The sequence below is a fragment of the Bufo gargarizans genome, chromosome 2 (assembly GCF_014858855.1).
Source record: "Bufo gargarizans isolate SCDJY-AF-19 chromosome 2, ASM1485885v1, whole genome shotgun sequence".
Lineage (NCBI taxonomy): Eukaryota > Metazoa > Chordata > Amphibia > Anura > Bufonidae > Bufo > Bufo gargarizans.
In genome coordinates this window covers 419,119,788-419,145,960 of record NC_058081.1, presented here as the reverse complement: position 1 = coordinate 419,145,960, position 26,173 = coordinate 419,119,788, and the positions used below count along the sequence as shown (strand labels likewise).

Here is a 26,173-nt window from a genome sequence, read left to right as displayed (position 1 = left end):
AAAGTGGTGACAGAGGGAGCGGACTACCTCTGTATCCCATCAGCACCCCGAAAATGCAATCACGGGGTGCTGATGTGTTGGCGCAGCCTGCTGGTAAATCTTTGAATAACATTGCTATTGAAATGTAATGCATTATACAGATAATGCATTACATTTTAAAATCAATCAAAATACTGTATATTTTTAGTTCCCTTGTGGGACTTTTAAGCAGTAAAAAAATAGCAAAAAAAAACATTTATTAAATAAAAAATTCCATAAAATAAAAAAATATGCTTTTTTTTATCCATTCAAAATACGCTTTTCAATGAAAAAAAATGAAAAAAGAAAATATCCCCCATATGTTTGGTATTGCCGCATCCGTAATGACCCGGACTACATAAATATTACATAAATTATCCCCTATGGTGAATGCCGTAAAAAAAAAAAAAAAAAAAATTCTCATTTATTCTTAGTTTCCACCACAAAAACTTAATAACAAGCGATCAAAAAGTGGAATTTACTCCAAAATTATACCAATGAAAAATAAAAGATGCCCCTCAAAAATCAAACCCTCACACAACTCCATAGAAAAAAATTTATAAAAAAGTTATGGGTCTTGTGAAGTGGCAATGCAAAATCATTTTTTTGGTTAATAAAAGGGGTTTTATTAGAAAAAAAAAGTAGTAAAACTTAAAAAAATATCAGTATTTTTAGTATCACTGTAATCGTACTGACCCAGATATTATGTTGTTTGTACTGAAAAATAAACGCCATAAAATTAATAATGTAAAAAACATTTGGCAGTATTACTATTTTTCCCCATCTCCCTACCAGAAAGAGTTAATAAAAGTTAATCAGAAAGTTATGTGTACCCCAAAATGGTGCCATTAAAAACTACAACTTGTCTATATAGATGGGGGAAAAAAGTATAATTTATGGCTCTTGGAACGAGACCATAAACAAAGGAAGAAAAACGCTTGGTCATAAAGGCCCAAACAGGCTTGGTCACTAAGGGGTTAAGAGTCCAAAAGGGTTAGCAGATGTAATATCCATGTAATACTGGATATACATATTGCCAATTAATGTCTTGGCTTTTTATGCAGTTTTTTTCAATGATTTTTTGATATTTTGATTTTTTTCATTTAAACTGAAATATTCCAATATGTGGTCAGTAACATAATAAAAAAAAATCAAAGATAAGGCAAAATGAAGTATTTATGAATTCTATTTTTAAAACTGAAAGTTACACTTCTGGCATGAGCTATAGACCTCAACAAGCCCTCAAATTTCCATTTGCCTGAACCATTTCTGATACCTATTAGTGTCCACTATAGCTGCAGACATCCACATCCATTGTATTACCTTAAAGGGGTTCTCTGGGAAAGATAAAAGTGAAAATACTGAAAAATACATGTTATAAATAAACTCTTAAATGCCTTTCATTATTTATAACAGATGGTTTAGTTTAGGGGACAATCAGTGAAGGGGCCAAAATTGTGGCTCTTAGATTTATGATCACAAAATCCGTCCTTCTGGTGACACTGCAGGATGGCCTGTGTGAGAAAGCAGAGCACAGAGCCCTATGAAGCTGTATATTATGTGCAGATGACAGCTAAGATAATGGCTCAGCTGTGTCACTGTGCTTTAGAAAGAAGTTTACCCCTTACTGACAAGCTGAAGGGAAGGAATGAGGATCAGACGTGCTGCTGTGGGGGAGGCGTGTCATTAGAATCTAGAAAACACTTCAGCCTGCAAGTTCCAGATGAGGTAAAATCCTTTTGGAAGCACAGGGACGTAGCAGAGCAGTTATCTTAGCTGTCATCTGCACATAATATATAGCTTCACAGTGCTGATACCGGCAGACTTTACATAGGGCTCTGTGCTCTGCTTTCTCACACCGGCCATCCTGCAGTGTCAATAGAAGGACAGATTTTATGAACTTAAATCCAAGAGCTGCCATTTTATAATTAAAGGCATCTAAGAGTTTATAATAATGTGTTTTTTTCAGCATTTTCATTATCTTTCCTGGAGTTTTAGAATTTTGCACCTAATCTTCACTTGAAAATATAATTACTAAATGTCCATCCAATGTGCAGTCTCAAATAAGGTTTCAGTTACATTGGACTATAAATCATATATCATTGCTTAAGGATTTGAGTTACAATTGTGTTGAGAAAAGCATAATAAAACGCTTGATAAAACAAGAGTGCATTAACTTGTGAAATAACAGTAAAAATATTTATAATGTCCACCTATTTTTACTGTTGCACATTTAATTGCATACAGTTTTGTAAGATTTAACATAAATAACACTTTATTTCTCATGGTAATTTCTTACATTAATATTTGTTTTGTAGCTTGCAGATTTGTACAACAGTAATGTATAAGATTCATATGTCATATACAAATTCTGAATAATACTTCTATCCAATAAATGCAAAAGTTCACATGTGCAATCCTAATCATAACCCATCCAAGTGGGTCTCAAAATAACAACCTACTGTACATATATTGTATAAACATAAACCGCATACTTCCAGCTCATTCCCTATATTCCCCATTCCATTTCCAACATATACAAACATATCAATCAGTCCAATGAATTCAATTATTCAGTTATTATAAAAGTGCATGTACATTTTTGCAAATATGTCACCATTCCATGCATTACTACGAGTGTATGAAGCCAACTGGTTCCTATCTATATTGAATGATGCTGTTCATAAAGTAAAAATCTGAATATAGAGCACTGATAAAATAACATAACAAAACATAACGAGGGACATTTATCAATCACTTTACAACACAATTGTGGTGTAAAAAAGTCAAATATTATGGCGCACAGCATCTGTGCACCACAATTTGTGACTTTTTCAGCTTCTCTGCACTTTTACGAAGTGCCGAGAAAAAGGAAGGGGCTATATCTTTTGCCAGAAAGTGGCAGAAGTTATAGCTGAAGGCTATGGCAGCCTGTAGCTGCACAGCAGGGCAGAGGCTATGGCGCACAGCAGGGCAGAGGCTATGGCACACAGCAGGGCAGAAATGCACCTGATTTGTTAAGAGGCTTCTTATTCTTAACAAATCAGGTGCATCTCATGTCAGCACAGGGAGTTTAAGACTGAATTAGCAAGTCTTGATATCATCTCCCCCACTGTATTTTCTTTTTGACAACTATGTTAGATGAAGTTTGCTTATATCACTTTTGAATGGGCTAAATCACTTTTTTTTTTTTTTTTTGTAGATAAATAATGATGTATCAAACATTCTCATATGTTAAAGTAATTATTATTATTTTATAAAAAAAAAAAAAAAAACACTCCAGGGGCCAGCATTTTGGAAGTATATATCTTTTTGTATAGACAATACAGCATGGTATGTGTGCCTTATGGCTTACTTAGGGGTCATTTGACAAAGAAATGACAGATTATTACGGCCTTCATGAAGTGATGGAGTACAGCCTTCACTACAGAAAAGAAAGTAACAGGGTGGATATATTTAGAGTCTTATCTGTATATATAGTGTATAGTTCTGATATCCTACCTTATCTAGGCCTCAAGCAGTACAACAGAGCTGTCATAAACCATCTAATGATCATGAGATGACTCTGCTCATCCTGTTACAGCCTATACCAAAAAGTTGACAAGTAAGATGAAGAAAACAGGTTGTGTTAGCTTATTGCACCTGCTCTAGTGAACAGACTGAAAGCATATTTCAATATAAAAGTTCCTTGGCTCTACAGCAAGATTGAGTGTGCGGATTACAAATCCGAAGTCAGATTTGTTGTAACAAATCTGAAGCACTGGGAAAACATTTGATAGTTTTATAAAACAGAACGAGTTTTACTCCAACAATTACCTGATCTACATCAAAGTTTGCGTAGTAAACAGTGTATGAAAATGGAATGGAATAACATTTCAAAAAGTCTTGTTTTACAGTTTAAAAGTCTTACTTGAGCAAGGCCCAGTACTGCTAAAAGTGCTTCAGACATCTACTTTTGCGTTTGTGAACGGTTATATTTTCCCATTGCAAAAGCCAGCACTAGTCCCCCATCATGTTGTGATTCCAGCAACCTTGATACCTGTTCTCTATTGTAGAAATATCTTTATGGAACCGCTCTGCTTGTTCGTCACTTATATGATCCAAATTGGGTGGCAAAAAGTCAAGATGGGAATGTAAGAAATGTACTTTCAATGACATTCGACAGCTAGGTTGTTCATATGCTGTAAGCATGTTGTCTATTAATTCAGCACAGTTTTCAGCTTGTCTGTTCCCAAGGAAGTTCTGCACTACTAGCACAAATGCATCCCAAGTTGCAAGACACACTCGCTTTGTCAGATTCTTGCGCTGATCATAAGTAGTGTATTTGCCACATATGTAGCAGAAATTGTCTGGATCATTAACACATTTGTGTTTATCCATCTTAAGTTTTAAAACTGATAGCACTATAACAGATCACTTTATCAAAATCTGTCCAGCTTGCCTTATATACTTCTATATGGTCTGGACATTTCCATTGGAATATCTCTAATATAATGCATTAATATTATAACTGAATGGGCTTTGCATGTATAACTTATCCCTTTAAGGACCTCTGCCGTAAATAGCAGAGACCCTCAGCACATGTATGTGATCAGCCATAAGGTTAATCGCATACATTTTCCCTTTCACATGCCGTGGTCAAATGTGACCACGGCATCTGCGCAATCCGGAAGTCGCGCAATCCTGAAGTCACACACTTCCGCTCCGATAACAGTGTTCCCTGACTGAAATTGGGGAATTGTTGCATAGATGCAATAGGCTGAAGCCTCAAGCAGGCTTTGGTGCCAATTAGATGACTATACCAATACAGGCCACTAGGTGGCGACATTGCATTGGCATAGTGCGAATGAAGTGTTCAATGGTGTCTATATAGACATCAATGAAAACAATAGGCAATTTAATAATTGCCTGTTATTGTCACCCAAGGTGACTTAAAAATAGTTTAAAAAAAAAAGCATTTGCAAATATAAAAAAAACTAAAAGTTCAAATCACCCCCTTTTCCTTAAAATAAAAATACTTAAACAAAAAAATAAAAAAAATAAACATCATGGGCATCGCCGCGTGCGAAAATACCCATACTATTAAAATTTAACAATACATACTGCAAATGGCGTAACGGTAAAAAAAAAAGACTTTTTTTGTCACTTGAACTACCCAATATTTATTTATTTTTAATAAAAAGTGATCACACACTTCAAAATGGTATTACTGAAAAGAACAGATCGTACTGCAAAAAATTAGCCCTCACACAGCCCCATACACATGACTACAAAAAAGTTACAGGGGTCAGAATATGGTTATAATTTTTTTAAAGTATTAAAATGCAGGAAAAATCTGTCACAGGTTACTCCAAGCCATGGGAGCATTCACAAAATTGAATAGTGAGACTAAATGGGAGGAGGAATTGGGCTGTACCAACACTCTTAGGCTAATTTTACATTCGCGTTTGGTGCAAATCCGTTATTGATCTGCACAGACGGATCCGTTCAGATAATACAACCGTCTGCATCCATTCAGAACGGATCTGTTTGTATTATCTTTTACATAGCCATGACAGATCCATCTTGAACACCACTGAAAGTCAATGGAGGACGGATCCGTTTTCTATTGTGCCAGATTGTGTCAGTGAAAACAGATGCATCCCCATTGACTTACATTGTGTGTCAGAACGGATCCGTTTGGCTAAGCAGCGTTTTGGTGTTCGCCTTCAAAGCGGATTGGAGACGGAACGAAGGCAAACTGATGCATTCTGATTGGATACTTTTCCATTCAGAATGCATTAGGGCAAAACCGATCCATTTTGGACCGCTTGTGAGAGCCCTGAATGGATCTTGCAAACGGAAAGCCAAAACGCCAGTGTGAAAGTAGCTTTAATTAGATGGAGGTATATACAAGTGTTAAGAAGGCGTCTATCTCCAATAAATACAGATTAATTCCATTTAAAATAATTCACCGTCTTTAGTACTCCCTCCTTTTTTTTTTCTTTGAAAAATTTATAAGGAGAAAGATCATAGCTGTCGGAACTGTCATGGGGAAGAAGCGGACTTCAGTCATCTATTCTGGAGCTGTCCGTTCATACAGAATTTTTGGCCTCAGATTTATGAAGAATTAGCTAGGCAGCTCAGTATTAGATAGGGACCTAAAATAGAACAAGCATTATTGGGAACTTAATTTACTGATGTAATCCCATCACAAATTAAAGATAGTTATCTAAAAGCCTTTTTAACTGCAAAGGCTATTATTGTGAATCGATGGGCTTCAGAAAAATCTCCCAACTTCTTCAAGTGGAAGTCATTGATCGACAAAATAAGTTTCTATGAACAGATAATGGAATAGAAAGGCCTTCCTCCCATGACGTAATAGTGTGTGCTTTTTTATCTTTCTAGCATGTGGTTCAGCGAAAGTGAATTGGATGGGAATGGGTGGGGTAATAAGTTATATAAAAAGGTTGTTTTTGGTATAATTCAAAAATGTATATTTTGTTTTCACTGTTTGAGTGATGTAAACAGATTTTATACAATTTTATGGAATGCTATTTTTTTATATGGAAAAAATAAAGCTTAAAAAAATGCAAGAAAAATTATACAGGTGTGGTATCATTGTAACCGTACTGACCTGGAGAATGAAGATAACAGGTCAATTTTACTGCATAGTGTGCAGTGTAAAAAATAAAAACCTTTATCAAAATTGTGTTTATTCCCAATTCTACTCCATTTGGAATTTTTTCTACTACATGGTATGCAACCATAAATGATGCCATTAGAAAGATCAACTTGTTCCGCAAAAAATAAGCCCTGATAAGGCTATGTGAATGGAAAAATAAAAACGTTAGGACTATGGGAAGGCGGGGAGTGAAAAACAAATATGCATAAATGGAAAATTCCAGGGTCCTTAAGGGGATAAAATCTAAATGTGTCAGGTAAATTCCGAGTTCATATTTGGAATCAGCGTGCTCATTTTAGTATAAATCACAAGTTTTTCTCTCAGTAGCAAAATCATTGTTGCGCGGTGTAATCTATAAAAAAAAATAGACTATGACAGCTTGCAAACAGACTTATTTTTAACTCTTGTATCTCAGGAACGACTAAACATTTTTAATAAACACCAATAAAAAAAAATATTCTTAGCCCAAAATGAGTAAATTGCATTAATAAAAAATACCCCAAAGGTGTCCATGGCCTTAAAAAAAAAAATGAAAACTGGAAAGAAATGTTTTCTTTGCATTTGCATATTCTGACCCCCGTAACTATTTTATATTCATGTGCTATGGAGCTCATTTTTGCAGAGTGAGTTATTAGTGTTAATGTAGTTGTTTTGGAGATTTGTTTTAATGTGGCTAATTTACATTTATAATAGTAAAATATTAATATATAATAAATAACTTTTTATGTACTTATTACATTTCTTACTGAGCTCTTTGTAAGCCTGTTGTTTCCCATGCATATAAACTTACTACAAGAGTCTTGTAATATCTCTTTGAAAACTCCCCACTTACCAGAAACTGATCCCAGTCTATAAGGGCTCATGCATACGACCGTGCCATTTTTTGCAATCTGCAAATTGCGGATCTGCAAGAAACGGATGCCGCCTGTGTGCCTTCTGCAATTTGCGGAACGGAACAGGAGGCCCTTTATAGAAATGCCTATTCTTGTCCACAAAACGGACAAGAATAGGGCATGCCTCATAATTTTTACGGGCCACAGAAATGGAGCAATGGATGTGGACAGCACACATAGTGTTGTCCGCATCTTTTGCGGACCCATTGAAATGAATGGTTCCGTATACGGACCGTATACAAAATCCAAATACGTCCTGTATACGGAACGCAAAAAACGGTCATGTCCATGAGCCCTGGGACTGTGCTCTTTTTTTTGGTAGTTCTCCATTGTATGATCTTATGGAATATTTTATTGAAGCTCACAATGTTATAAATACCTAAACATCTGGTATTATATCTGGTCTGTTTGATTAAAACCAGATCCAGAAGATTTTCTCTTCTTCTCCTCTACCAGCTGCAAGAAGCAATTGTCCACAAAACCAATGGACTCAATGTTGCAGTTATTGTCAGGATAGTTAAAATCTCCCATAATAAGGACCCCATTATTGCTTGCTGCCTTTCCTGTTTGTTACAACATTTCTTCTGCGGTCCTTTCAAGTATGTTAGGTGGTTTGTAATAAATTCCAATTAATAGTTTATTGTTATTACCCACTCCATGGATATTAACCCATAAGGACTCCACATTGTCATAACCTTTCACATGATAAACTTATATTGGATTTTATAACAAGACACGGAGGCTTCGTATTGCATAACTCTTTCTTTACTAAAATCCACAGCAGCAAAGAATTTACATAAAAAACTAAGGACAACCCCCAAGAGAAACCCCTCCCAGTGGACAGTCCATAAATAGGCTCTCCGCAGCCATATCATCCTCTTTCTTTGCTGCTCCTCACAGCAGATAAGTGCTTTGTTTTTCCTTGTGTAGTATATATTGTTCTTGCCCCATTATTTAAGGCTTATTACTTTGTTCTTGTCCCATTATTTAAGGCTTATTACTGCCCTGTAACGAATTACTTATTATTCACCACATCGATTATTGTTACTTGTTTCTTTTTCTAGGGATTGTATTATTGTTGGTGTTTTATTCGGGGGGTCCCCCCCCCCCTTTCTGCTTGCCCTCCCTATCTCGTAGTTCGGCTGTCGCTTATTCCTGCCGCTTGAGACTCCTTGTCCGTCTGGCCCTTCGCCCCCCCCATCCCCTTCTTACCCTTTCGGTGCCATTTTCCTCGTCTTCTCCGTCCCGCTCGCGCGCTCTGGCCGGCTGTTGTCTCGGTCACCGCGAGACTTGATTACGTCACGCGGGATTTCGGCGCCTGTGCGGGAATCGCGGGCGCCATCTTGTTTTGGGTGCTGGATGTATAGGCGCCTGAGACCGGGAATCTCGGGCGCCATTTTGGTACTCCCTTTTCTGGGGGGCGGGTTCGCCTAATTCCACCCCTTCCGGTCGCGACGGCGCCCTTTTGTCATCGCCGGACATCGGTACCTGTCTGCCTCAGCTCCGCTCAGCTAAGTCCGATTCTCCCTATTCACACTACTTGCTCTGGAGTGACTACTCCTGCAATCATGTCCCTGCCTAGCGATGCCCCTTCTGACCCCACTACTAGCTCTGCCCCAGTCCCTGCAGTTGTGTCAGATGTGCCTCAGGCCGAGGATCTGCAAATGTCAATCTCTACGGCCATTGCTAATGCCATGGGCAATATGTCATCCATGATTAGTCAGTCTATCACCCAGGCACTCAGAGCGCAAACCTCAGCTAATACTGCGGCTGCAGCTCCGGCCTCTGATACCTCCAGAATGCTTATGAATGATAGCCTAGTTCTATCAAAAGAGGGCGTGCAGAGGTCACGCAAAAGAGCCTGCCAGCGCCAGGCGGAAAAAGCGCGCTCCTGGAAATCCGCTCGGGCTCAGCCCGAACCCAGATCTGACTCAGATATAGAGTCTGATGAGGAGGTTTTGGATGAGAGTCATTATGCCTCAGACGTGGATCTGGAGCAGATCCAAGGGTCGGATATGTTGGAAGGAGTCTCCCCGTCACCTCGGCCCGCTTCTAGTGGGACCCAGGAGACCAATGCCCCGGGACTTAGCGCCCTTGTTGACCCACAGGGCGATCCCCTGTTTGACCCGGACAGCCTACACCATCCCAGGTCGGCTGAGTGGCTCCCCAGCCCACATGTGGCCCGCTACCTGGAGGACAGGATCAGGAAGCCACTATCCAAAGAGACCCGAAACAAATTGAAGGCGGAATGTCCCCGCCCCTTGATACAGAATAAGGTGTGCGAAACACCGAATGTTGACCCCAAGATGGTGCAATTCCTATCCAAAACGGGTTTTAACCCCCGCAAAGGCCTAGATTCTGCTTTGAGGGCTTGTCAAGACAAGCTCTTGGACAGTTTAGGTCCCCTTACAAAGATGTTTGAATTGGCTGAGACAGCCAGGACGGAGGGCACGTCCATTGACCCGGAGGAGCTCAGTGGCTGGGCTCAACGCGCTATTTGCCTGATAGGGAACGTCAATTCCTCCCTCTCTATCGAGTGGAGGAAAGCGCTTCTCATGAAAATAGAACCCAAACTGTCAAACATGGCGCTTACGGAGACGGGTAAGGAGGCCCAGGGTCTCCTTTTTGGGGACAGTTTCATAAAAGACCTAGGCAAATTTGTAGGGGCCTTTACGGCACTTGATAAGGCCCAATCCTCGATGCGCAAAGTGTTCCGTGGGCGTGTCTCTTCTAGGGCCGGCAGCTTCAGGGGCCGACTGTCCGGCCGTGTCCAATTCCAGACTCGTGGAAACAGTCGAGATCCCTTTCATCAACACACATCGTCCCAGGACCAGAGGCAGCAGTCCTCTTTCTTCCCGTCCAGAGGCCCTGGATATCGCTCCAGAGGATTCAGAGGCGGCTCGGGATCTAGACGTCCCCTTGGTAAGTCTCACAAACCCTCAGTTTTCTTTCAACCCTTGTATAGGGGGCAGACTCCAACATTTTTTACCTGCTTGGAGCCGGGTCACCTCCAATCCGTGGGTGCTGGCCACGGTTCAAGGCTTTCAGATAGATTTGGTAGTCACCCATCTATCCCTTCCGGAACCTCCGCCCTTAGTACTATCAGGGTCAGCCCGGGCGTGCATGAACCAAGAGCTCCGATCCCTTGTGGTCAAAGGAGCAATAGAGACAGCGCCGCCACACTCGATGGGAGTGGTCAGCAACGTTTTCCTAGTGGAGAAGAAAGGTGGCTCGTTCCGCCCGGTAATCAATTTGAGGAACCTAAACAGGTTTGTTCAATACCGCCATTTCAAAATGGAGGGAATTCATTTACTCAGGGACCTTCTGCTCCCGGGGGACTGGATGGTGAAACTGGACCTGAAGGATGCCTACCTGACGGTCCCGGTGGCTTCCCAGTCCCGACGTCTCCTCCAATTTCGTTGGCATGGCCACCTTTGGCAATTCACGTGCCTGCCTTTCGGCCTGTCATCAGCCCCTTGGTGTTTTACCAAGCTGATGAGGCCCGTAGTGGCGTGGCTTCGCTGCCAGGGTATTCGTCTAGTGATCTATCTGGACGATATCCTCTTCATGGCTCGTTCGCCCTCGGAACTTCTGCTTCACCTCCGGTCTGCATTATCCCTTCTTACCGGGCTGGGGTTTGTCGTCAACACCGAGAAATCGTGTCTTCAGCCTTCGAGATCCATGGAGTTTCTGGGGTTTGTGGTAGACTCCGACGAGCAGACCCTGTGCCTTCCGGGTTCCAAGATCAAAGCCATCCGCAAGGAGTTGCGTCAGGTCCTGAGATATCCTCGGATCTCGCTGCGTCACCTGGCACGCATTATCGGTCTCCTCTCTTCCTCCATACAGGCGATTTTTCCCGCTCCTCTTCACTATCGGGCGTTGCAGCGGTTGAAGATTGCACACCTTCAAGCGGGGGCATCCTACGCGGACGAGGTGTCGCTGGATCACGAGACGAGGGACGAGATCTTGTGGTGGATCGCCAACCTCGATGCATGGAATGGCAAGGCCATTGTAGGACCCCAACCGGACCTGATCGTGGAGTCGGATGCCAGTCTTCTCGGTTGGGGAGCTTACTGCAACGGGGTTTCCACCGGAGGACCCTGGTCAGGCAGCGAATCTCACCTCCACATAAATGCGCTGGAGTTGATGGCGGGATCCTTCGCCATCCGCAGCTTCACCAACCACAGGATATCGGCGTGCATCAAGCTCCGGATGGACAACGTGGCAGCCGTCCGGTATGTCAATGCCATGGGGGGCACTCATTCGTTGATCCTTTCCCGCATAGCGAAGGAGTTTTGGTCCTTTTGTCTGGACAGGGGTTTCACAGTGGTTGCGGAATATCTTCCTGGCCTCCGCAATACTTTCGCGGATTGGAGTTCTCGTCATTCTTCGGACTTCAGCGATTGGAGATTAGATCCTACGGTCTTCTCTTCCATCGTCTCGACCTGGGGTCCCCTCTCTATAGATCTCTTTGCCTCTCGTTGGAACGCCCAGCTTCCGCGTTTTTACAGTTGGAGGCCGGACCCTCTGTCGGAGGCGGTGGACGCCCTGCTTCAGGATTGGTCGGGTCAGCTGGCTTATGCTTTTCCTCCGTTTGCACTCATTCCTCGGGTGCTGTCTCAAGTCCGCCTGCAGATGGCAGAGTTGGTTCTGGTGATCCCGTTTTGGCAGGCCCAATCGTGGTTCCCGCAGCTCCTGGAGCTCCTTGTGGAGGACCCCCGTCTTCTTCCAATTTTTCCAGAGCTCCTCGGCGGGCCTCTGAGCCAGCGTCATCCGCTGGTGACAGACGGCTCGCTCCGCCTGTTGGCGTGCAGAATTTCGGGGAACGCTGGGATGTCGCAGGCGTATCGAGTACAACTCGTGTCCTCTTGGAAAGTGCATGGGCCCCCGGTACCAGGCGAGCATACCTTTCAGCCTGGCGACGTTGGGCTGACTGGTGCGTGGGACGGGGTGTGGATCCCCTTTCGGCTCCTGTGACGGACCTGCTCGATTTCCTGTCCTCTCTGTTTGATGAGGGCAAGGCTTATCGGTCTATTAATCTTTTTCGGTCAGCTATCTCGTCTCGTCACTTGGGTTTTGCGGGCTGCCCAGCGGGCCAGCACCCCTTGGTTTGTCGGCTTCTCAAGGGATCGCGGTTGTCTCGTCCTCCGAGACCCCGTTTTACTAGCACTTGGGACGTGCTCTTGGTGCTCCAATTTTTCTCTGGGTGGCCTCGCAATTCGGATTTGTCTCTGCGCCAGCTTTCGGCGAAATTGGTCACTTTGCTGTGTCTGATATCCTGCAAGAGAGTGTCGGATGTTCGGGCCTTGGATTTTGACGCACTTTCCTTTACCCCGGGTGGTGTGTCCTTTAACATCTCTCGCCGTACGAAGACTGGTATTCGGTCGGTGTTCTATCCGGCTTTCCCGGATAATGCAGCTCTTTGCCCGGTGGAATGTCTGAAGGAGTATTTGGGGCGTACGACCGCCTTGCGTTCCATCTCGGCGCCTCAGTTGTTCATTTCTTTCCGAAGACCGTTCCTTCCGGTTGCTGCAGTCACCTTATCCCGTTGGGTGAAATGGATTTTGTCCTTGGCCGGGGTGGACACTTCGGTGTTCACGGCTCATTCGGTTAGGGGAGCTTCCGCTACCTCCATGTCCGTCGCAGGGGCCCGCCTGGAAGATGTGCTACGGTTGGCGGATTGGTCTAGAGCCTCCACTTTTAGGGAGTTTTATTTTAGACCTCCTCTGCATGCTTTTTCTTCCATTATTTCGTCGCTTTAAACTTGCAATACGAAGCCTCCGTGTCTTGTTATAAAATTGCATGATTTTCCTATTCTATGACGTAAAGTCATGATTTTATTAAAGACACGGAGGCGAGTATTGCCCCCCCATTTTTTCCCTCCCTCTTAGTATTGACCGGTTTATGGTTCTTGTATATACGTATTTATTGTATAATTACTTACGCATTGATATTTGATGCTTGCTTTTTCTATTTCAGCTGCATGAATGGTTTTCAAGACCTATATATTACCCGTATTCTCCTGTCTTTTCTTCTTGTGGGTTGATTCCTGCTCCTGGGTTCCTGAGTTCACTGTATGGTGGCTGTTCCTCCAAGACGTTCTTGGTTCCGGTTGGTGTCAACGGTTCCGTTTGGGGCTCGGGTTTTAGAGTCCCGGTTCGTGGTTCCGGTTTGGAGTTTTCCGTGCAAGTGGGAATTCGCTCCGGTGTTCGTGTTTGTTTAGATGGTCACATCAAAGAAAGAGGATGATATGGCTGCGGAGAGCCTATTTATGGACTGTCCACTGGGAGGGGTTTCTCTTGGGGGTTGTCCTTAGTTTTTTATGTAAATTCTTTGCTGCTGTGGATTTTAGTAAAGAAAGAGTTATGCAATACTCGCCTCCGTGTCTTTAATAAAATCATGACTTTACGTCATAGAATAGGAAAATCATGCAATAGTGGTTGCATAATGGCAAAAAAATAAAAAATCTAAATGGCCTATTCACCATTTTTTCACCTCCCCAAGAAAAGGGAAAAAAGGGGGTCATATAGTCATACACACCCCAATATAGAATCAATAAAAACTATGGATTGTCCCCAAAAAATGAGTCCTCACACAGCTCTGCAGTGGTAACAGTAAAAAAAGTTATTGGATTCAGAATATGGCGTTGAAAGTTCCAAAGTTTTTATCTTTTTTTTTTTTTTGTATTAAAACACAAAAGCTATATAAATGTAGTATCACTATAATCATACTAACCCAGAGAATGAAAGGAACTCATCAGTTTTACCACATAGTGAACAATATAAAAACAAAACTCACAAAACCCAATTCCACCATATTTGGATTTTTTTTTCCAACTTTTTACTATGGCCTTATGCACACAACCGTTGTTTCATTCCGTGTCCGTTTTTCGTGATTTTCTGCTGACCCATTGACTTTCAATGGGTCCGTTGAAAACTCGGCTAATGCACCATTTGTCATCCGCGTCCGTGATCCGTGGTTCCAGTCCGTAAAAAAAATATAACCTGTCCTATTTTTTTTTCACGGATAATGGTTTGCGGACCTATTCAAGTCAATGGGTCCGTGAAAAAACGCAGAGGCACGCAAGATTGTCATCCGCGTCTGTTTTTTTTCCTATCATTTGCATGGCAAACTTGACTTAGACTTTTTTTTACTTTCCTTCATGTCTGGTGATCCTCCAAAAATAAAGGAAGACACACGGAAACAAAAATGGACACAGATCACAGAATAACTGTACCATATTTTGTGGACCGATAAAAACAACTGTTGTGTGCATGAGGCCTTTATCATATGCAAAATTAAATAGTGCCATTACAAAGTGCAACTTATTCTGCAAAAAAACAAGCTCGCATACGGCTATTCAAACGGAAAGGCAGGGAGTAAACAACAAAAACGCAAAAAACAGAAAACCGTCATGCCAGGAAGGTTATCTCATTTAAATGTATTAATACATGTGTGATCAGTACAAAGAACTGGGACATGATTTATTCATTTTGAAAACTTTAAAAAAGGACCAAGAGTCATTCTTGGCTTATGGATGAAAGGGAATTCAGATATCAATGCTGGAAAGAATTCTTTAAAGTTAAGAGTCAAAAGTCAAACAATGGAATGCCCTAGCCCAAGATGTAGTATTGACATATACTATGGCAACATTTAAAAAAGGTTGAACTTGACGAGCCTGTGTCTCTTTTCAACCTGTGTAACTATGTAACATATGACCAGCAACGGCGACAACCTGGTAGAGAACAGCAGAGGATCTCACTATTGAATATGCTCTCACACAGCAGATATTTTAATAAAAATCTTCAAGTGAAAATGTGTTCCATACATTTGATTCTGCAACATGTGCAGAGATTTCTGCATGCATTTTCTGAAAATGTGCATGTGATGCACTTTGAAGACATCTAAGAACTAGCTTGTGGAAGTTGAATATTATATTTTATGCTGAAGCAAAACTTTAAAGGACACGTTTTCAGAAATGTGTATTCTTTGCACTGAACAGTCAAATAAAATGATTTTATTATTTTTTGGCTGTTTTTCTTTTTCACTTTACAGCTGAAAATTACCTACAAATTATTGTCCTTGTGTAGTTGTCAGCAAAATGAGAAGCCATCCTATATAGAAGGTAATTCATTGTCTGTTTAGGCCTCATGCACGCAACCGTATGCCCTCCGTGATATATGGTCCGTGAGCGGGCCATATGTCCCGACGCGGCATTGATCGTGCATACTGGAGCACACAGCATCATAGATTACAATCTACGACGTGCACAGCATCATTGTAATCTATGATGCTGTGTGCTCCAGTGCACATGATCAATGCCGCTCTGGGACATTTGGCCCGCTCACATACCATATATCTCTGAGGCCATACGGTTGTGTGCAAGGTCGTGGCCTTACTGTTGGTGTGAGGGGAAGATGGTATCAAAAAGGCAATACTCATGATAATAGTAGAATGGAGATAACAGTATGACGGCTCTGTTGTTCTGATAGACCTACATCGAGTTCCCCACAGAGGAGCATTACATTGATAAGTGTAATCTGTGATGCTCTAATTGAGTGACCCACAGAGGCTTTCTCTGGTGATGGTATGACTGAAAAAGTTATGTAAGACTGCTGTGCTAAAAGTACAGAAAAAGATAAAGTTAAAAAGCCAGGGCAGGAAACAGAATACATGGACGATGTGAATACATGGAAAAATGATATCTAGACAATCATCCACTTTAAAAAAAATAAAAAAATTAAATTACATAGAATAGCCACATGTTGGTTAAAGGGGTTATCCCATGATCAATGTTAAAAATGAAAATCAGACATCATATAGTTTATGACAATCTCGTTCTAACAAAGGTAGCCCTGTACCTCACATGGCTCCAAAGATTTCCCCATTTATTTCTACAATTGTTCTGCTAGATTTTTTTCAGGCTGGCAGCCTAGGGTCCTTTCTCAGCGGATGTGACCTTTCTGCTGCGACTCTCTCCATGTAACTGTTATACAGGGTGGCCCACGAAAAAGTAGCCCACCTCCAATATCTCCAAATCAAACTAACAGTAAATCAGTCTTAGTTGCCCATAGCAACCAATCAGATCTCAGCTTTCAGTTCCTACAGGGCTCTGAAAAAATAAAAATTGAGCTCTGATTAGTTGCTATGGACAACTAAGACAGACTTACTATTATGCAGTTTGATTTGGAGATATTGGAGGCAGGCTACTTCGTAGGCCACCCTGTAGCATCTAACAGTAGATATGGCTGTTGGCAGTTGAGGAATGAAACTGAGCATGTTGGTCCACCTAAGTGATGTTAGTGGCGTGGGCAGAGGAATAAGGAGAAAACAAACAGCTAGTGGAGTAGTATACATATATAGTTTATTAAATAACTCCATGGCTATACTAAATTTTGCATTGCATGCAATTAAAAAGGTAGTCTGATCCAGGTCCTGGCTTGAAAATGTTGCACAATTTTTTGGGGACAACTCCTTTAATATATGATAAGAATAATTTCCCTTTTACATTTAGGGTGAGATTTATCAAACTGGTGTAAAGTAAAACTGGCTTAGTTGCCCATAGCAACCAATCAGATTCCACCTTTCATTACTTACAGCTCCTTTAGAAAATGAAAGGTGGAATCTGGTTTGCTGTAGGCAACTTAGCCAGTTCTACTTTACGCCAGTTTGATAAATCTCCCCCTTAGTACATCAAGTTTTCTGCTTGGATTCAGCTTGTAAACTATAACAGTAGATCATTTAGAACCTTACCTTCAGAGTATAGATCCAAATGGCAAGGGGTTTTTGGATATCGATTATTTGTTTGGTTTCCCAACTTTGTCACTCCAGCACTCTCAGAATAACAGCATTTGGAGTTTGGGCTTTCCTTCCCTAAAGAGAAAGAAAAATCAATGAACTACAAAACATCAAGTGCAGGTAATGAAAATTAGGATAATTTCAGGCTTTTCCAGCAACATTAATTTTTACCAATGGCAATGAGAATCTATGATTAGTGAATTATATATGACGCTATGGCAATGTTAAAGGGGCTGTCTTACTTCAGCAATTGTCAATTATCATGCAGACAAAGCTAGTACAAGGCACTTACTAATGTATTGTGATTGTTCATATTGCTTCCTTTATTTGCTTTATTCATTTTTCAGTTGCATAATAAACTGATTATATCCAGAGGTTACAACCACCCTGCAATTAAGCATGCTTGCACACTATAGGGCAAAATAAAAGCTTCTCTGGTGGCTGGGAGTGTGCATAGGATGCCACGTTTTCCTATAGTGTGCAAGCAAGGTCACAACTGTTAGATTACACTGTGGTTGCAACCTTTGGATACGAGCAGTGTATAACTTCATGGAAAATGGATCAAACCAGCAAAGAAAGCATTATGAACAATCACAAAACATTAGCAAGTGTCTTGTCTACATGATAAATGCCATTTGCTGAAGTGAGAAATCCTTAAAAACGATAACAGTGCTGGTTATAATGTCATTCCATCTCTATATTGATGCATCCATCAACAAGTGATAATTTACAATAGATAATAAAATGAATATAGTGGTTTAAAATTACTTCTTCTTAAACAGCCAATTAGACTCCACTGTATGTTTTGATGCCCTTAACTGGCAAAGAATTAAGATTTCTAGCTTCACAATGTAGCAATGTAGATTTTATTTCACATACTGTATTCTGCATTAAACAGGACGTGTCAACAAAATGTGCAATGCAATCTGAAAGCACCATGCTATAAAGCAGGATAAGCTGAGCAGATTGATATATATTTGTGTGGAAAAAGATTCAGGAAAACCTGTGATTTTTAAATTTATATCTCTGCATTTTTCTACCCCCTGTGAGTAGCTAGGCTGGACCCCGGTCAGTGTAGCCGAGATGAGGACATTTTGGGGCCTCGTGCTGCACATGGGCCTAGTAAAGAAAACTAGTGTCAGGCATTACTGGAGTGGGGATGTCCTCTAGCAGACCCCACTTTACAGTACGACCATGACACGTACCCGGTTTGAGGCTATCCAGAATTGCCTGCATTATCAAGATAATGCAGCATTCCCCCCCCCCCCCCCCTCTTCCAAGGTGATCCTGCTTATGACCGCCTGTACAAAATCAGGCCGGTCATCGATCACTTTGGGGCCAAATTTGTACAGGGCTATGTACCTGGAAGGGAGGTCGCTGTTGATGAGTCTCTCATTGCGTTCAAGGGGATACTCATTTTCCACCAGTATGTTCCCTCAAAGCGGGTGAAGTATGGCGTGAAGCTGTACAAAATTTGTGAGAGTACCTCAGGGTACACTTACAAATTTTGTGTGTACGAGGGGTGAGATTCCCGTATTCAACCCCCAGAATGTCCCCCCACTCTGGGTGTTAGTGGGAAACTTGTGTGGGACCTTATGCACCCACTGCTAGATAAAGGTTTTCACCTGTACATTAATAACTTTTATACTAGTACCCCCTTGTTCCAGTCCGTCGCCGCCAGATCCACGTCCGCTTGTGGGACCGTGTGGAAAATCAACGTGGCCTCCCTGCCCACCCGCTCCAGGTACCTATCTCCAGGGGTGAGACCCTTGCCATTACCAGTGAAAACCTGCTGCTCGTCAGATATAAGGACAAGAGGGATGTCCTTGTACTGTTCACAATTCATGGTAACGGCATCACCCCTGTGCGAGGTATCGCGGCAACGGTCCTCAAGCCCGATTGTACCGTCGACTACAATCGGTATATGGGAGGAGTTGATCTCTATGATCAAGTCCACAAGCCATATAACGCCATGCGCAAAAGCCGGGCATGGTACAAAAAAGTTGCAGTCTACTTGGTGCAGGTTGCCTTGCACAACTCTTTTGTGCTGTCCCGGAGTGCTGGCAACACAGGAACATTCCTTCAGTTCTATGAGGCAGTCCTCAAGGCCCTGATTTTTTCTGACCGGGAAAGAGCAGGCCGGAGTACCTCGGGAACTGGAGGCGCCTGTATCGTCCTTGGCCAACACTTTCCAGGTGTGGTACCCCATACTGGAAAGAAGGGACGGACCCCAAAAAAGTGCAAGGTGTGTCTCATTAGGGGGATACGGAAGGACACCCCTACTCAGTGTTACATCCAGGCCTCTGCATTGATGGTTGCTTCAGGGAGTACCACACTTCCATGGAGTACTAAATTTATATCCCAATTTAGCCACTGACAATCAGATAAAAAACTGGTTCTCAGACTTGAGACACTAAAACTTTTTTTTTTTAAATAGTATTTAGTAAAACTAAAATAAATAAAATAATAGACATATTAGATATTGCTGCGTCCTTAATAATCTGCTCTATAAAAAATACCCCCCTAACCCTAGATGAACACGGTCACAAAAAAAAAAAAAAAACGGTGCAAAAAAAAGTTTTTTTTGTCACCTTGCATCACAAAAATTGTAATAGCAAGCGATCAAAAAGTCATATGCCCCCAAAATAGTGCCAATAAAACCATCCTCTGATCCTGCAAAAAATAAGCCCCTACCTAAGATAATCAGCTAAAAACAAAAAAAAGACTGAGATTATGGAGATACTAAAATGTTTTTTTTTTGTTTATAAAAAGATAATATAGTGTAAAACATTAATAAATAAATAAAAAGTAGGCATATTAGGTATTGCCGCGTCCGTAAGAATCTGCTCTATAAAAATACCCCTCAGATGAACACAGTATAAAAAAAAGTATTTTTTTGTCACCTTACATCACAAAAATTGTAATAGCAAGCGATCAAAAAGTCATATGCTCCCCAAAATACCAAAATAGTGCTAATAAAACCCCTACCTAAGATAATCGACTAAAAACAAACAAAAATGACTCTTAGACTATGAAGATACTAGACTATGACTATGACTCTTAGACTATGAAGATACTAAAATGTATTTTTTTTTGTTTATAAAAAGATAATATAGTGTAAAACATAAATAAATAAAAAAGTAGACATATTAGGTATTGCCACGTAGGTAAGAATCTGCTCTATAAAAATACCCCCCAACCCCTCAGATGAACACGGTAAAAAATAAAAACAGTGCCAAAAAAGCAATTTAACAGCCAAACAAAAATAATTATTACCTTTATACTGCAGTTTACAGAAACCCCCATATGTGGTCGTAAACTGCTTTATGACCAAACCGCAGGGCGCAGAAAGAAAGGAACACCTTATGGTTTCTGGAAGGCAGATTTTGCTGGCCATTTTTATTTATTTTTTGTGCACCATGTCCCAATTGAAGCCCCCCTGATGCACTCCTAGAGTAAAAACTCCATAAAAGCGACCCCATCTAAGAAACTACACCCCTTAAGGTATCCAAAACTGATTTTAAAAATGTTGTTAACCCTTTAGGTGTTCCACAAGAGTTATTGGCAAATGGAGATCAAATTTCAGAATTTCTATTTTTGGTAACCTTGCCTCACAAAAATGTAATATAGATAAACCAAAAATCATATGTACCCTAAAAATAGTCCCAACAAAACTGCCACCTTATCCGTAGTTTCCAAATAGCTTTTTTGGCACCGTTTTTATTTTTTATTGTGTTCATGTGAGGGGTTAGGGGGGGTATTTTTATAGAGCAGATTCTTATGGACGCGGCAATGCCTAATATGTCAATTTTTCTTATTTATTTATGTTTTACTCTATATTATATTTTTATGAACAAAAAGATACTTTTTGCAGGATGAGAGGACGGTTTTATTAGCACTATTTTGGGGGACATATGACTGTTTGATTGCTTGATATTACAATTTTTGTGATGTAAGGTGACAAAAAATACCTTTTTTGCACAGTTTTTTTTTTTTTTTTTTTTTTTTTACCATGTTCATCTGAGGGGTTGGGGGGGGGGGTATTTTTATAGAGCAGATTCTTACAGACACAGCAATACCTAATATGTCTACTTTTTATTTATTTATTTATTTATGTTTTACACAATATTATCTTTTTATAAACAAAAAAACATTTTAGTATCTCCATAGTCTAAGTTTTTTTGTTTTTTTTGCCAATTATCTTAGGTAGAGGTTCATTTTTTGCAGGATGAGAGTACGGTTTAATTGGCACTATTTTGGGGGGGCATATGACTTTTTAATCGCTTGCTATTACAATTTTTGTAATGTAAGGTTTTTATTTTATTTTTTTGACTGTGTTCATCTGAGGGATTGGGGGGTATTTTTATAGAGCAGATTATTAAGGATGTGGCAATACCTAATATGTCTACTTTTTTATTTATTTTAGTTTTACTAAATAATATTTTAGACATTTTTTTTGTTTTTTTGTTTTAGTGTCTCGAGTCTGAGAACCAGTTTTTTATCCAATTGTCAGTGGCTAAATTGGGATATAAATTTAGTACTCCATGGAAGTGTGGTACTCCCTGAAGCAACCGTCAATGCAGAGGCCCGGATGATTGGGGCAAGTGTCACACTGAGTAGTGGTGTCCTTCCGTATCCCCCTCCTGTGACACACTCTGCACTTTTTTGGGGGGTCCGTCCTGTCTTTCCAGTATGGGGGACTACACCTGGAAAGTGTTGGCCAGGGATGATCCGGGTGGCTCAAGTTCCCGAAGTACTCTGGCCTGCTCTTTCCCGGTCCGAAAAGATCAGGGCCTTGAGGACTGCCTCATAGAACTGAAGGAATGTCCCTGTGTTGCCAGCGCTCCGGGACAGCACAAAAGAGTTGTACAAGGCAACCTGCACCAAGTAGACAGCAACTTTTTTGTACCATGCCTGGGTGTTGCGCATGGTATATACTATGGCTTGAGGACTTGATCATAGAGATCAACTCCTCCCATATACCGATTGTAGTCAACGATACAATCGTGCTTGAGGACCGTTGCTGCAGTACCTTGCACAGGGACAAGGGTGATGCCGTTACCATGAATTGTGGACAGTACAAGGACATCCCTCTTGTCCTTATATATGACCAGCAACAGGTTTTCACTGGTAAGGGCACGGGTCTCACCTCTGGTGATAGGTACCTGGAGCGGGTGGGCAGGAAGGCTGCATTGATTTTTCCACACGGTCCCACAAGCAGACGTGGATGGCTGCAAGGGACTGGAACAAGGGGATACTAGTATAAAAGTTATAACCTTTATCTAGCAGTGGGTGCATAAGGTCCCACACAAGTTTCCCGCTAACACCCAGAGTGGGGGGACATTTTGGGGGTTGAATACGGAAAACTTGCGCCTCGTACACACAAATTTTTTAAATGTACCCTGAGGTATTCTCAAAAAATTTGTACAGCTTCACGCCATACTTCGCCCGCTTTGAGGGAACATACTTGGACGCAATGAGAGACTCATCAACCGCAACCTCCTTTCCAGGTACATAGCCCTGTACAAATTTTGGCCCCAAAGTGATCGATGACCGGCCGGATTTTGTACAGGCGTTCATAGGCAGGGGGTGGGGGGGCATGCTGCATTATCTGAATAATGCAGGCATTTCCGTATAGCCTCAAACCGGGTACGTGTTATGGTCATACTGTAAAGTGGGGTCTGGTAGAGGACGTCCCCACTCCAGTAATGCCTGACACGAGGCCCCAAAATATACTCATCCACGTGATCAGGACGTCAGAGGAACCCTCGTTTTTGATTGGTTTAGAGTTCCTGTAGTGAATCGGGGGGGGGGGGGGTGTCAACTCCCGTCTATATGATTTTTCGTTACTTATTCGTAACTTTACGTGTTAATCAGCTGATCTTTCCAGTATGGTAAGGTGTCTTTTCAGTATATGGATCTCATCCGCTATACGCGTTTCAAGGTCTCGGACCTCTTCTTCAGTTGCTGGTTATGAGATCCTCCATTGCTTCCTTATATACCCTGACGGGTTACACATTTTTTGCTTAATTAGGATTCTTTACAAAATCTGGTTTGGATTAAAGAAGTTTTCAGATCCTTCACTCTATTCTTGAGCTGAGATTTTCACAATTTTACTCCTTAGTTAGCTTGTGGGTTAGTAATCTGAATATATTTCTTATTTAAAATTAATTTTGTATATTGACATATACGAATAACAGACCTTATTGAAGTGCGAGGCATATTTTCATAACAATAGATTTCGATATGATTTTCATACGATTATTTAAAAAAAAATGATACGATTTTCATGCGATTATTAAAAGAATTTTTTTGTAAGATTATAAAAATTTGTCTGGTTTTCGTGTATACTCTTTGGGACTCTTCTGTCAGCAATCTTTATATATACTAAAATCTCATTAAGATAATAATTTAATTAAATTGATCTGAAATTCATATGCAGTTTACAATTATAATGATGTATGGAGGTGGGGGCCCCCGGCGGAGGGGAGATCGGGGTGCTGATAATACAGCTAAACGCTGATGTCTCATCAGCAGGGGGCACCCACCCCTTGATATTTCCTGCCATTTACAGGAAACCAAATATTAACAAATCTGCATTGAGGCCTTCAGGTAACAAGGTGTTAAAATTGTATATACGCCTTGCTTCCTGCCGTGACATATTGGAGATATGATCACCTCCCCTCCAATGTATATCTACTTTTTAGAATGCCATAAACCTTAATTGGGAGGGGTCTTGATTATGGTGATATTTAAAAAGCTTTGTGAGTGATTCTCATATCCTGTTCTGATCTTGGTCATATGTTCTGCAATCCTGACCTTTAGTAACCTTTTTGTTCGCCCTATATATAGATTTTTACAGGGGCACTCAATTAGGTACAGGACATTTGATGTATTGCATGATAGTATTGTGTCAATTTCATACGAAAATGTATTAAATGTGGAGGAAACTTTACTTGTTTTTTTTGGAAATTTTGTATTTTTGCAATTACTGCATGTATTGCACCGTAGAATCCCTTTAGATTAAAATAATTTTTTGGGGTGTTATTCTTCTTATTTTTTACAGTCGGTGCTATTTTAAGGGCTAAATTAGGTGCTTTTGTATACACTATTTGTGGGCCATTAGTTAAATATGGTCCTATCAATTTATCATTTGTGATATGGTGCCAATGATTCTGAATGATGGCTTCAATCTTCCTATACTGTGCATTATAGGGTAATCCTAATTAAGTCCCCTATTTTAGGGTCTATTTCTGTTCTGGTCTCTATTTTTTCCTCAAACATTTTTCTATCCATATTTTTCACTTCCATTAAGGATTTCTCAACCTGTTTTAGGGGGTATTTTTTTGTCAAGAATTGTTTCTTCATGGACAGGGCTTCTTTAATATAAATCCTCTTCCTTCATGCAATTGCAATGTAACCTCCTAAATTGTCCCTTAGGGACATTCAGCAACCATCTTGGTAGATGGCAGCTTGTATAGAGAATATAGCTGTTTCTAGCTATCTCTTTCTGGTATGTTTGACATATCAGTTTACCGTCTTCAACTTTGATGGTCAGAGCCAAAAATTCTATTTGTTTTTTATGAATTTTTGAGCTGAATTTTATATTTTTTATTCTGATTTATATGGTCAAGAAATAATGTTAGTTGTTCCTCTGTTCCCTGCCAGATGAAGATCACGTCATGAATGAATCTTCGCCAGAGCACCAGGTCCGTCCCCATTCTGGGTACTATATGTTGATCCTCCCATTGTGCCATAAACAAGTTGGCGTAACTGGGAGAGAACCTGGTGCCCATGGCGGTACCCCTTATCTGGACAAAGAACTCAGAATCATATGCAAAATAATTATCGGTTAGAATGTGTTGTACCCCTTTCGCTATATATTCTATTTGATCCGGTAAGTATTCCCCATATGTCGTCAATTGTTGTGTCAAAGCTTCTAATCCTTGGTAATGTCTTATTATAGTGTATGGGGAGTTAACATCGAGAGTTCCAAGGATCCAATTTGGTTCATACTTGAGGTTCTCAATGGTCTGCACTATCTGTGTAGTATCCCTGATATAGGCAAACATCTTCCTCACTAATGGTTGCAGTAGTCTATCTAGATATTGGGACAAGTTGGATGTATATGATCCTATACCAGAGATAATAGGTCTCCCCGGAGGGTCCAGTGGGTTTTTGTGAACCTTTGGTATAGTGTAGAAAACAGGCATACGTTTAGGTGTACCCATAATAAATTTAGATTCTTGTTCGTTTAAGAATCCTTTTGTATGGCCTCGTCCTTCATATAATTCCAAAGATTCACCAAATTCTATCACTGGATCCTTTTGTAGTTTTTTGTATGTTTCTTTATCTCCTAATTGTCTCCTACATCCACGGTCATATTTACATGTATCCAAAATCACAATCGCCCCTCCTTTATCGGCTGGGTGCACAGTTATATTATTATTCTGTTGCAATTGTTTGATTGCATGAATTTCATGTGGTTTGAGATTGTTGAATCTTCTAGGTTCCCTTTTAATTTTCCTTATATCCACCTCCACACTCTTCTTAAATGTAATGATATCTTGTCCCATTTCATGTCTTGGGTATGATTTACTTTTTAATTTGAGATCCGTATGGGCAGAAGAGAGTCCCAAAGAGTATACACGAAAACCAGACGAATTTTTATAATCTTACGAAAAAATTATTTTAATAATCGCATCGATTTATTTTTTATAATCGTATGAAAATCACATTGAAATCTATTGTTATGAGAATATGTATCGCACTTCAATAAGGTCTGTTATTTGTATATGTC

At 40.8% G+C, this 26,173-nt stretch overlaps 1 protein-coding gene across 1 annotated transcript in view; it reads right to left on the bottom strand.

Annotated features, from left to right (window-relative positions):
* Positions 1-25,949, bottom strand: part of TENM2 (teneurin transmembrane protein 2) — a 3,034,822-nt gene extending 3,008,873 nt beyond the window's left edge. Inside the window, exons 1-2 of the mRNA XM_044277356.1 lie at positions 25,178-25,949; positions 17,329-17,448 (exon numbers count right to left, since the gene is read on the bottom strand). Of these exons, the coding sequence (XP_044133291.1) occupies positions 17,329-17,448; positions 25,178-25,949 (892 nt within the window). The remainder of the gene's footprint in view (positions 1-17,328; positions 17,449-25,177) is intronic.
* Positions 25,950-26,173: the final 224 nt, after the last annotated feature.